The sequence below is a fragment of the Chionomys nivalis genome, chromosome 17 (assembly GCF_950005125.1).
Source record: "Chionomys nivalis chromosome 17, mChiNiv1.1, whole genome shotgun sequence".
In the NCBI taxonomy this organism is placed as follows: domain Eukaryota; kingdom Metazoa; phylum Chordata; class Mammalia; order Rodentia; family Cricetidae; genus Chionomys; species Chionomys nivalis.
Genome location: NC_080102.1, coordinates 42458337 through 42470868, shown reverse-complemented (window position 1 = coordinate 42470868; position 12532 = coordinate 42458337). Strand labels below are relative to the sequence as shown.

Here is a 12532-nt window from a genome sequence, read left to right as displayed (position 1 = left end):
GCCAGGCAAGAGGCAGGGAGCTGGGGGTTCCTTTCTCCACAAATAAATAGATTCTCTGCGCCGAGGTGACTACAGTTATCCCCAGATGGGCCACCATTCACCCTGGCCATGTTGGGCTGCAGCTCATGGTGGGAGAGGGTACGCTATCAGGCCTTGGATGCTTTGGGGACAAGCACAGGGCACTGGAATTCATCTCAGAGATCGTGGGAGCCATTGATGGCTGTTAAACTAGGTCCTTGAGCCCAGGCTGTCTACGCCTGGAAAGGTCAGGTTCTTCTGAGTCAGTTCTTCTCTCCTGAAGGAAGCAGGCTAGAGCCCTGAGCAGTCCCAGCCAAGGCCCCAGGAGGGATGGGGAAGCCTGGAGTCCCTCCCTCCCTACTCAACACTTGGGTATGCCACAGCCTGGGGCGAGTTACCAAGCCCGCTGAGCCAGGCTCGTTCAAGCCTTGAAAGTGAACACATTACAGAATGATAGTTGCGGGGACCCTCAGCCCATGGCAGCCCCTCTTGCTTGACCTCACATGGGTTGTTCTTCCCTACAAACTACCACTGGCCTCTTGTTCCCCCCCTCCCTGTCTCCATGGCAACAGACGGAGGGTTTGGCTCGTTAAAACCAAATAAAAACGGCCCTAGCAGGAGTGGCAGCCTGATGAGTAACTGCTGAGTAACTGAATCAGAGCAAGTGTGGGCATAAGCAGGTGAGAGCCGAGGCCTGAAGCAGAACCCATGCGGGACGCCTTGGGTCGCCCCGAAACACACCTGCCAGCCAGGGCACCTGCCTGTTTGCCTGGGGCTTCAAGATAGGCTTCCTGGATGGACCGGAAGAGGTTGAACACCTCCAGTGGCTGCTTTGGCCTGGGTAGTGGTGGCGTCATTGGTGGCGGCGGCGGTGGCATCTGCGGCAGCATTGGTGGCGGCGTCAGCGGTGGTGTGGTGGTGGTGGACGATGACACCCACAGCTGTCTGCCCCTAGTGCAAAATGGTTTGAATTTTCTAGACCCCTACATTGGATACTTGCAACATGTGCACACTAGAAAGTCAGCTTGGCCTCCACAGAGCCCCCATCCTGGGGTCAGTGGCTATGTAGTTCCCTTGCACCCCAGGACTCACCCTGGACTGGCCATCTCCATCATCCCTCAACAGTTGGTCAGATGAAGTTGCCAGACCTGATCAGAGGGGAAGGGGAACCTGCCAGCTTCCCTTAGGGACTTGGTGACCTAAGTTAGACCCAGAAACAGATTCCTGTACCTTTCCAGTTTCTGCTCTGTCTGGGGCTCCTGGCCAGTGTCCACGAGGGCAGGGATAGGTCAGCCCTGGAGCCTCTGAGAACGACACTAACCACACGGGACTGTGCAGAGCCCATCGGGCTTAGGGGTGATCTCTTATCTCTCATTTCTCCTATCATAATCGGAGCCCAGAGCCCACAGATCCTGGGACTGTTCTGGCAAAAGAGGTGACGGTGGGGGTGAGGGCAGCCAGCAGGGCAGCTGGATGGAGGGGAGATTGCTGTAGCCCTGAGATACTGGGCTCCACCCTGTCTTCACCTTGAGGGAAGAGGGTCCCCCAGTGAGCTCCTCCTGAGAAGGAAGGTGCCCTCCTGTGCACCCCCGCTGGTTGGTGGGTAGGGAGGAAGGTAGGCTTAGGCCAGGCATAGAGTTGGTCCTTGGTGTGGCTTATGGATCTGACTTGACTCAGAGCCATTGTTCTCTATTGGTGGGACTCAGTAGACACAGCCCCCAGTAGCAGGGCCTGCAACGAGGTACCGAGGACAGGCTAGGACAGGCAGGTGCTGGCCCGGGCCTCGCTAAGGCTGGGTCTTGGTTTTCCACCACCCTACCCATATTTGACCACTGGCCCTGCTGTCTGCAGATGAGATGGTAGGGAACCATTTCTTACTGGAGCTTACCCTAGGCTCCTGAGATGCTCTTCATAAGCCTGCTGGGCACCCATCCACCACCGTGAGCTTGAGTCCTGAAGGAAAGAGAGAGTGGGTGAAGAGGGAGAGACCTGAGAAGATTGAGCACAAGATGGAAGGCTTGCATGGCCCAACCTGGGGCTGAGGTAGATAAAGAAAACAGGGCAGGTCTTGCCCCACTTGAGGAGCCTTTGGACCTACAAGGACCAGGGATCCCCTGTAGGGCTAAGCTGGTAGAAAGGGTCCCCATGCCAGCAGTGAGGATTTCATCCTAAGAAGGCTGCCTGGAGGAGGAGACATTAAAGCCTGGCCTCAAGAGGTGCAGGGACTGTCACCCCCAAAGAAGAGTACCTTTGCGGGTGGTGTGAGACACACCCGGAAGGCCTGAGTCATCGTCCCTGACAGGATGGGGAGAGGGCCCAGGGAGGCAAGCAGGTGTCAGCAGGGCTGGGGTGGGGGGTGGCTTCCCTTCTCAGCTCTGTTGGTCATGGGTTTGGCTCTGCAGCAGAGGCCGGTGACAGTGTTAGGGTATGTGGGTGGGCGTTCTGCCTAGACTACGCCTGGGTGGCGCCTGCTGCCCACAGGCTGGAAGGAGAGGGGACCCTGGGAGAGACCGAGGCCTGAAACGGACCGAAGATGAGCAGAGAGGGAGGCTTCTGAGCTCTGGAGTACAGAGACTCTACTTCCTTATGGCCCAGAATATCACCTTTCTCCCAGAACACAAATGGCCTGTCCCTTGGGAACAGGAAGACAGAAAATGACAGTGGGGTGTGCAGGTGGGTCACTGCAGAAACAAATGCCATTCGGATGTCCTTGTTGCCCCGTTTTAGGGTGGGGTTCATCAGCCCCAGTGTAGTGAGTTCCGAGTTCTTAGAGGGCAGGTTCTCAGCTTAGGGACTACATCCCCTGTGACCACCTGGCTCAGGACTTTAAGGCCTCACTGCCCAAACCGTTTGTCTCTCTTTACAGGGAGTCGTGAGGCCGCCTTCACATATGCCATCACTGCCGCAGGTGTGGCCCATGCCGTCACCGCTGCCTGCAGCCAGGGCAACCTGAGCAACTGCGGCTGTGACCGGGAGAAGCAAGGCTACTACAACCAGGCAGAAGGCTGGAAGTGGGGAGGCTGCTCAGCCGATGTGCGCTACGGCATCGACTTTTCCCGACGCTTCGTAGATGCTCGCGAGATTAAAAAGAATGCCAGGCGCCTCATGAACCTCCACAACAATGAGGCAGGCAGAAAGGTAGCATGCGGGCATGGTGGGCATAGTGGGCACAAGGGGCATAATACCTGCCTATGAAAGCACTTGCACCCTATCCTCTTAATGTCTCTTCCATACCTCTCTGCAGCAATCTTACTGCCTGGTCTACAGGCATGACATCTAGGGTTTGGACATATGGGACCCATTTCTATGTAAAGCATGAGCTGGACCTGGCTAGGGACCTGCAGGTGGTCCAAGGCCATATCATAATAGCCAGATCACATCATATTATGATCCAGATCATAACAGCCCACTTTGTGGATCTAGAAGCTAGTCAGCCAGCTGACCAAACAAGCAAAAAACAAACAAACAAACAAACAAAACCCCCAAAACCACACAAAACACAAACAAAAGAAAAACAGACAGCTGAGGACAGAGGAAGAAGGGAGATCACTCTCTCAAGATGGGCAGGTCCAGTCAGCTGTGACCTCGTGGAATAGTCAGGTTTGCATATGGGTGGGAATGGAGGACAATCAGGTCAGGACACACTAGGGAAGAAGTCAGAAGGAGCCCGGCTGCCACAGGGAGATGAGGGCTGCAGATAATGCGCTAGGAGGAGCGGCTGCCATGGCGGCAAGATGGCCCGAGATAGGGCAGCCAGCCGAGCAGAGCACGGACTGAATCTGGTTCCTCAACTCTAGGTGCTGCACCCATGCCTGCAGGGCCTAGGGGCTTCTTGGGTCTGGGATGAACTGGCCTTCCCAGGCAAAGAAGAGGGAATGAGTCTCCTCGAGGAACAGCCAAGACCACTATCTCATTCATTTATTCAGTTAACACTCCGTCCTTTTTCTGTGCTGGGCAGTAGAGAGGAATTCATCTGGCTAGGGAGTCTGGGATCACCTGAGGGTTTAAAGGACCTAGGTGTCCCTGGGAAGGCCCAGGAGCTCTTTGGAGGGGGTGGCATGGCAGTGGGGTCTTGAAGGATATTCAGGGGAAAGGCAAGATCCTGGAGGATGGCTGCAAGCACTTCCAGCCAATGGGATCCAGATGGGTGGATGAGTCAGGCCCCAGGAAACAGGTGCTGGCGTAGAACAGGACCAGGGTTGGCTTTGATGTGTGGTATCCCCCAGAGGGGGCTGTTAGATTATGGTAACAAAGGGATGAAGATAGCGTGACCCTGTGGAGGCAGTGCATGCCCAGAGAACCACTAGCTACAGACAAAGTTTGGTTCCTAGCCTACGATTAAAACCACCCTGGCAGGGAGGCTGAAGGGGGGAGGGGGGCTCTAACATGGAGGGTAGGCAAGGCTGGACCCTCAGGAGCCCCTCGACTCGCTTCAGTGGCATGTTTCTGAGCAGATTTTTTTCTTTCTCTTGGAAGGAAGATTTCACCATCCCTCATTTGCAGATAAGGGCAGTGAGCCCCAGGGCGAGCTGCTGCGGAGCTGGTCAAGTGGCTCCCCAGGCCTGAGTTCTGATCCTGGTCATGGGGGCAAGGGTTTCAGGCAAAGGGCCATCTGAGGACCAGCTAGCATTATCTCCAGTTTAGGTCTGGGATCAATCTGGTAGAGAGGTGCAGGTATTAAGGCTGAGTGGTCCCTGGAGATATGGGAAGAGGGAGGCTGGCAGTGGGACTGGGGACCAAAATGAAGGGCAAGGGGTGAGTCCTGGCAGCTGTTGGCTGAGGGGATGAGGGTGTAGGAACAGGCCACGCACCATGCAAAGGGTTTGGGGCAAAACAGTACCACGAACTAAGATGGAGAATGGGCCACTGGAGAGCAGGCTAGGTGGAGGCTGGTTAGGAACAGGGAGGCCATGGGAAAAGGCTGTAAAGGGTCAGTGGTACCCAGGCATGGCAGCACATTCATTGAAGCTGAGATGGATTGTGAGTTTTAGGCTAGCCTGAGATGCATAGCGAGAGAGAGAGAAAGAGAGAGAGACAGAGACAGAGAGAGAGAGAGAGAGACAGAGAGAGAGAGAGACAGAGAGAGAGAGAGAGACAGAGAGAGAGAGAGAGAGACAGAGAGAGAGAGAGACAGAGAGAGAGAGAGAGAGAGACAGAGAGAGAGAGAGAGAGAACAGGATGTGGTGGTGTATGCTATTAATCCCAGCATTCAAGAGGCAGAAGCAGGCAGATCTCTGTGAGTTTGAAGCCATCCTGGTCTACATAGTAAGTTCCAGGCCAGCTAGGGCTACATAGTAAGACACTGATATCCACCCCCATCCCCTAAAAGAAATACTGATTAAAGGTCACAGTCCTTATACCGGCTCTGCCATCGGTTGTGTGGGGATTGGCCCTAACCCTCTTCTAAACCTTAGTCTCCCCTTTGGCGCAATGGATGATACTTTGCCAGATTCCTCTGCTGCACCTCTAGTAGCCTCACCCCCTGAAGCTGTGAGCACACGTTGGCCTGAACCCCTAAAAGCCAGCTGGTGGCTCCACATGAGCCTTTTCTTCCAAGCAGCTTAGTGCTAGCAATGGCTGTGGGGAGGGGGGAGTTGAGAGCCTGAGGTCACGGTACTCCAGTGCTGGGTCCTAGGGCATCAGACAGATGTCTCAGGGCACCTCAGACTCACAGAGACCGACAGATGCTCTCCCACTGTTCTAGCATTGAAATCTGGCATCCAGGTATGACGAGGGTCATGCTCTCTCCAAAGGCTCTGGGAGGTAGGGTATTGGAGGGAGGTCCTGTTTGCCTTGACCAATTTCTAGAGGCCCCAGAACTTGTTGGCTTTTGTCTGTTTTGGTCTGGCCTCTGCTGGTGACTGTGTGGCCTCTACTGGGATGTTGTTCCCTCTGTCTCAAATGAGGATACCACTAAGACTGAGACTTTGTATACCACCCTATACCGGACAGACGTAATTCCATTTTACTTTCATCTTGTCCGGGTGAGGTCACTTCTAAGATTTTCTGTGATACAAAGTATGGGCAGAAACCTCCAACCATCTCACTCCCCATTCTCTGGCTGCAGGAACTCAGGCAGGGATCCTGGATGGGTTGGGGTGAGATGGGCTGAGCTCATGGTGGTAACCCACCATGGCTACCAACCCAGCCCTGTTGCTCATCCCCAGACACCTCACGGGCTGTGCTGGTCACTAGAGAGAGGTGCCCCCTGGTGTCTGGGCAGAAGGAGACTGTTCCCAATGAATACTCAGATGTGGGGGAGCCAGGTCAACAGTTTTGTCCCCTTTGGGTCCCCACCATAGTGTGGAACTAGGGCAGTAGGCAGAGAAGGTGGCATCAATGATTTCTTACCCCTATTCAGATATGGTGATGGCCAGGGCTGTCCCTGTGGTCAGGTGCTAGGCTCAGGACAGACCTGGGGTCCTTCCGAGAGTTTGGGGATAACACCCTACCAGCTGGCCACAGGCCAAGTCCTGACTCAGGGTTTATGACAGGGTTCTGGTTCCTGTTGTATAGATCTGGGAGGGAAACCCACACCAAGCCCAGAGTGTAGCTGCTGCTCAGAGGCCAGCAAGACCCACAGCCATTCCTGGACAGAGTCAGAAAGAACAGCAGGCAAAGGCCATGTCCCTACAGTTCCCAGACCCCTGGAGAGGCCAAGCCATCCATGGGCTCAGGAAAGGAAGGGTTTTAAGAACCCCACTGACAGCCTGTCTCCGAGACCTCAGCTGCTCCCTGGCTGAATGAATGTGAGACACTTGCCTACCCAGGCCTGCCCTGCTGAGGTAGAGGGATGCCTGACTCCCCTGGGCTATCCAACCTCCTCTTACAGGACTTTGGCCCCAGCCTGGTGACTCCCCTAGCCTGGTCAAATGGAGTGCTACTCCAAGGCCCTTGATCCTCCATGTCAGCCCTTCTCCTGGGTCCCGTTGGCACCACACTCCTGTGTATTGGAGGGAACCAACCTCATGAAGGAGACCCCTTCTGCAGCCTCCAGGTGTCTCCTGAGCACCTGGGCTGGCCTCAGTGCCCCAAGCTCCTGGCTGTCCCTGGCGCCACGGCTGCTGTCGCTCTGATGGCAAGGGCTCTGGAGAAGGAAACGGCGCATTCTTGAATCCTGTGATCACCTCCCGGCGAGGCTCCAGCTCAGGGGACCCAGCCAAGCGAGGATTCGGCCCCTCACTCTGCAAACACCTGCCCAATCAACTTCATCTGCCCTTGTCACCAGTAGGGCTGTGCAGGATCTGATGTCCTCAGGCAGGCAGGGGTAGAAGAGAGCAGCGGGCTACAGATCCTATATGAGGCTCAGGAGCTACAGACAGGGCAAGGGTGTCCAGCAGGCTGCAATGATACTGGTAGCCGACCAGTGGCTGGCCTGCACAACCCCAACAGGAACCCCCACTGATCTCAGCCATTGGAGAAGAGTTGTCAGCCAGGCCCTGAGGGACCTGCTGCTCCTGCCTGGGACTTAGGAGGACCACTCTAACTAGCTGGTGGGTAGTTGGCCAGAGCAGGGGACTTCCTGGGTTTGAAGAAAACTAGTAGAAGGGAACAGAGCCAAACAAAGCTGAACCAGGGGCGGGAGAGTCACCAGGATGGACGAGGGATGGGGCATGTAAGGAATAGGTCCCAAGTGTGCATGAGGCGGGCCACTCTAGCCTGACTCGCAAGCCTTTCCGGCCTATCTATTCTACTCAGTCTGGAGCCCACCCTGTTCCCCTTACCCCACATGAAACCCGAGGCAGCCCTACCTCAGTCTCCCGCTTCCTCCTGACCAGCTTCTCTGGTCCTCACTGCAAGCCATCATTCACTTAGCTGGAGTCGTGGTGATGCCCGCCCAGGGTCCATCCAACAATGAGAGGCATAGGAGTCTCATCTTCCCCTGAATTCTCAGTGGCACTCTTGTGTCTTTGGGTGGGGCCTCGTAGAGCTCCTTCCAACTCCCTGCCTATCTAATGAGCTCCCACCCATCTGCCCACACCATCTTCTCCAGGAAGCCTCCACAGCTAACACGAGGTAACTGCACACATTGGCTTGTTTCCCACAGATATGGTCTGAATGAGGATGGCCCCCATAGGTTCATATGTATGAATAACTGATCCCCGGTTGGTGGAACTGTTCGGGAAGGATTGGGAGGTGTGGTCTTACTCGAGATGTGTCTCTGGGATCAGGTTTTGAAGTTTCCTAAGACTCTTAGCATTCCCAGTGTTCTGTCTCATGGTTATGGATCAAGATGTTATCCTTTCAAAGTCATGAGCTTCCTCAGGCCCTGGGAGTCATGAGTCTGTGTCCTCCTGTTTATTATACTGGACCATGCGTCTCAGAGGTCCTCTGTGAGGTTCAGGGAAGGTGCTGAGATGGAGGCAGCCACTCATTGTTTTCATCTGTTCATCCCTTTATTGATTCACACACTCACTGACTAGGCTTCTTGTCTAGGGCAGAGCTGGGGCTAAGAACAGGTGCCCTTGACAATGAGTTCTATGGGGGTGGGGAAAAGACGGGGGGCCAAATGCCAGCAAGCCCAGACGGTGGCGGTAAGGCAGTGAAGCAGGGACAGCTGACAAATGGCCCCTCCGCAGCCACAGGGCTGCAGCTAACAGTAATTCCCCATCTTTCATCAGGCCGGCTGGCAGGCCCCTTTCGATCTGGGTAAATGAGTACCTGGGGTCAGGGCTGGCTCTGGGAACTGGCCTTCCTGGGTGAGAGGGAGGCCCAAGGAAAACACAGGGTTGCACCCATCCCGGGCCCTCATGCATCTGGGAGAAAGAACAACAACCAGCTAGGCCTGGCTGTCGGCTTCCCAGAGGATGGCACGACTGGGCCTCGCTGACCCGTGCCCTCACCCTCCCAGTTTCCTCCATCCCTGGCACGCCAGGCTGTCATTAAGCAGCTGGCTGTTAAGCTCTGACTGCATGCCAGGCCCTGCACCGGGCATGAGGCAGTCACAGGGAGATGGAGACACGAAGGGCCTGTGTTTATTAATCACTGCTTTTGCTGGGCCTCTCCCAGCACAGTGTCCCTACCTGCTGCCCTGCAAGTGGCCCCTGTCCCATTTCCTCATTAGGGCTGGATTTAACCAAATAACTCTGATCAGATACACCACTCTCTACTGAGAGCACATGGGTACCCATTTTCAGCAGCTTAAGCGAATGAGCTCACAGAGGAGACGCCGGGGATTCGGGAAGGCGCTCAGCCTCTTCCATTTCCTTCTGAGCCTCTACTCTGTCGCTTGTAGGTTCTGGAGGACCGCATGAAGCTTGAATGTAAGTGTCACGGTGTGTCGGGCTCGTGCACCACCAAAACCTGCTGGACCACTCTGCCCAAGTTCCGCGAGGTGGGCCACCTGCTCAAGGAGAAATACAACGCAGCCGTGCAGGTGGAGGTGGTCCGCGCCAGCCGCCTGCGCCAGCCCACCTTCTTGCGCATCAAGCAACTGCGCAGCTACCAGAAGCCTATGGAGACGGACCTGGTGTACATCGAGAAGTCACCCAACTACTGTGAGGAGGACGCGGCCACGGGCAGCGTGGGCACGCAGGGCCGCCTGTGCAACCGCACCTCTCCCGGTGCCGACGGCTGTGACACCATGTGCTGTGGCCGCGGCTACAACACACACCAGTATACCAAGGTGTGGCAGTGCAACTGCAAATTCCACTGGTGTTGCTTTGTCAAGTGCAACACGTGCAGCGAGCGCACCGAGGTCTTCACCTGCAAGTGAGGCCGCGGTGCAGGCGCACAAGGCGCCTGCCCATCCCGCGGCCCTCGCCATTTTGCACATCCTTCTTTGCTTCCGGAGCTGCCAGCTGTGGGCACAGGAGGGTAGAACTGGGGGTAGGGTACTGGGGTACTCCAGGCTCCTTCCTACCTGCTTTGTCCCCTCCAGAGGCACAGCAGTGCCCTGACCTACCCGGCATCCAAGGCCAACGCATTGGTCTGGTACCCAATGGAGACAAATTCCTTTATTTCTCTTCGGGAAACTGGACCTCAAAGTGACCACGAGACTCTGAGGATCACCTCCCTGCCTGGTGGCTGGACAGAGAAAGGCCACACCCGCCAGTCACACTCAAAACTGTTTCCTGAGCTGTGTCCTGCTGGCCCCCGGCAGTGTGGATGGATGTTGACAAAATTATTTATGTTTTCTTAGCATCAGTTGAGAACTCAGTACTAACGACTGGGTAGCCAGACCTAACCCTATTGGAGGTCGCCCCCCCACCATCTCCCTTCACTTCTCTTCCCCTCAATCCCTCCCTCGAGGGTCCTCTGCCCCTTGCAGGACCCAAGGTGTCAGGGTTGGCACGGAAGCTGGCTGGTAGGGGAACTCTTGGCAGCACTCTGGGAGGGGCTTAGCGGGTCTACAAGGCCTGAGATGGCCTCAGAGGACAGTCCATCCTCCATTCCATTTGGAAACTGTCATGCAAATCAAATGTGTCGGGTTCCAGGCATGCCTCTTCCTTTTTCTAGCCCCTCACCCACCCACCCCCACCCCAGTCTGCTGCCGATCTCCACCTCCAGTTTACAAATCCCCCTCTAGCCTGGAGCCAGCCTGACCCCCAAGACTGCCCCACAGGTTCGGGAGAGGCCAGGGACGGTTGCCCCACGTGACAGATGGACACAGAGCAATCTGAATCTTCTCTGGAGACCCAATGGCTCTGTGAATTATACCCCCAACAACCCCATCCAGCCCAAACCCTGGAAGCAGCCAAGGTGCTGGGAGGCTGAACCCTCTTCCATTCCGACTCCGATGCCAGAGAATCGGCATCCAGAATTTAGGGATGTATCTGCCAGGCCCCCTGCGTACTGTCCACAGACACCTGCTTGAGTGTCCTCACATTATGAGGACATGGGACCCTCAAGCGGGGGTCTGTGGGAGCCTTGATGTCCTCTTTCCTCAGGATCTTCCAGACGGGGACATAAGAGCTCAGACCTGGGCATCTCCCTCCCTCTCTTCCAAAACACATTGCAGAGGTAAGGGATTGGCAGGGCTGATGGCACAACTGCCCACAGCCTTCCCTACACTAAGGTGTTTTCATAGCAGAAATCCACGGGAATGTGGGGTTTGGTGGCCACCAAGCCAGGTGGCCTGGACATTAACCTGGAAAAGGTGACCCTTGTTTGCCCTTGCCTTGCATCCAGCTGTGGGTCCTGTCATATCAGGATGTTCCAAGCCTCTGGGACGTTGGAGATGCCCCACCCTGATCCTTGGCCCCGTCTCCTCACCCTAAGTCCTGGGATGCCCTAGTCCATAGCCCAGTGTCCCCTGTGAGGAGCCTGGTTAACTTATATTGTTATATAGAGTCCCCCGTCTGTCATGTCTCTTAAGTTATTGTGACCTACACTGGGTACTGGAGGGGATGGGGGATGGCTTTGGCTGCCGTCCCCCAAGCCAGGCTCCTCCTTCTGCTTGAAACAGACCCTCGGGGCCCCTGGTGCCACCGAGGCAATTCGCACTGTCCCTGGGCTGCCAGGCACCTGCGCCTGCACTCGGTCAGCCGCAGACCTTGCCTAGGGGAGAGAGGTGGTTAGTGGACCCAGGCAGGGCACTGGCTGTCCCAATGCTGTGTGCCAGGGTGGAGGTGGCCGGGCACCACATGTCCTTGAAGTGCCCTACTTCTGATGGGCTGTGTTGTGCCTCCTCTGGAGGGGAGCACTTGGCCCCAATAAAAGCTGGAATCAGAAAAGTGTGTGTGTGGAGTCTCCATTTTATGCCCCCGCAGTTCCTGCCCTGAGGGTGGGGACACACACTTCCCACCAAGGCTGAACCCCTAGTCTTTCCCATTTCCTTTACCTCCTCTGCTGACGAGACCTGCTTCCTTCCTTTCTGTACTTGAGGTCCTTGGCCAGGCTCGGCTGGGACCATCAGGCTGGCCTGCCCCTGGCAGCCAGCCAGAATCCCTGGATGTATGCTTGTACACAGGCCTAGAAGCTTCTCTGAAAGGGTTCAGGCTGCAAGGACACAAAGCCTAATGGTCTAATGTCCAGGAATTAACCAAAGATCTGGACCCAATATGCCCTCGACTGGAAGGGCGGGTAGAATGCCCTTTCTCTACCTCCATTCCCCTTGACTTCAGAGTCCTAGGCCCGAGTATCTAGGGTCTCCCCAGATCTTTGTGGTGAACTTCTGGGGGCCTTGTGTTTTCCTAGGGCCTAGCCCAGAGTCCCTAGGGGCTTGCAGCCCTAACTGATTGCCTGGCCAAAGCCTGTGGTGACCATGCACTGCCTACGGTGAATGGCATCTCTGCCCAGGGTCAGAAGGCATGTGGCGGGGCCGGTTTGGCCACTGCCCGCTGTCCTGGGAAGCCTGGCATCGGGTGGGACTGCTGATCCCACAGCCAGCCATAGGCCCTGTGAGGCACCCACAGAGTGTGTGTTAGATCCAAGTCTTCTGGGGGAGCCTCCAGCTCTGCATTTCAAAAGGGAATATGCAGGACCCTGCATCTGACCCTTGTTCCGTCCTGAGGCATGGCTTCAGTCTCTCCATCAGAGAGCAGGAGGTGGCCCAAGACTGGGGCTTGATGAT

The 12532-nt window shown here is 56.0% G+C and overlaps 1 protein-coding gene across 2 annotated transcripts in view; it reads left to right on the top strand.

Moving 5' to 3' along the window:
* Positions 1–11614, top strand: part of Wnt7b (Wnt family member 7B) — a 43407-nt gene extending 31793 nt beyond the window's left edge. For both annotated transcript variants that reach the window (XM_057791937.1, XM_057791936.1), the window contains exons 3-4: positions 2885–3156; positions 9254–11614. In XM_057791937.1, the coding sequence (XP_057647920.1) occupies positions 2885–3156; positions 9254–9733 (752 nt within the window). In that variant the 3' untranslated portion in view covers positions 9734–11614. The remainder of the gene's footprint in view (positions 1–2884; positions 3157–9253) is intronic.
* The last annotated feature ends 918 nt before the right edge of the window (positions 11615–12532 follow it).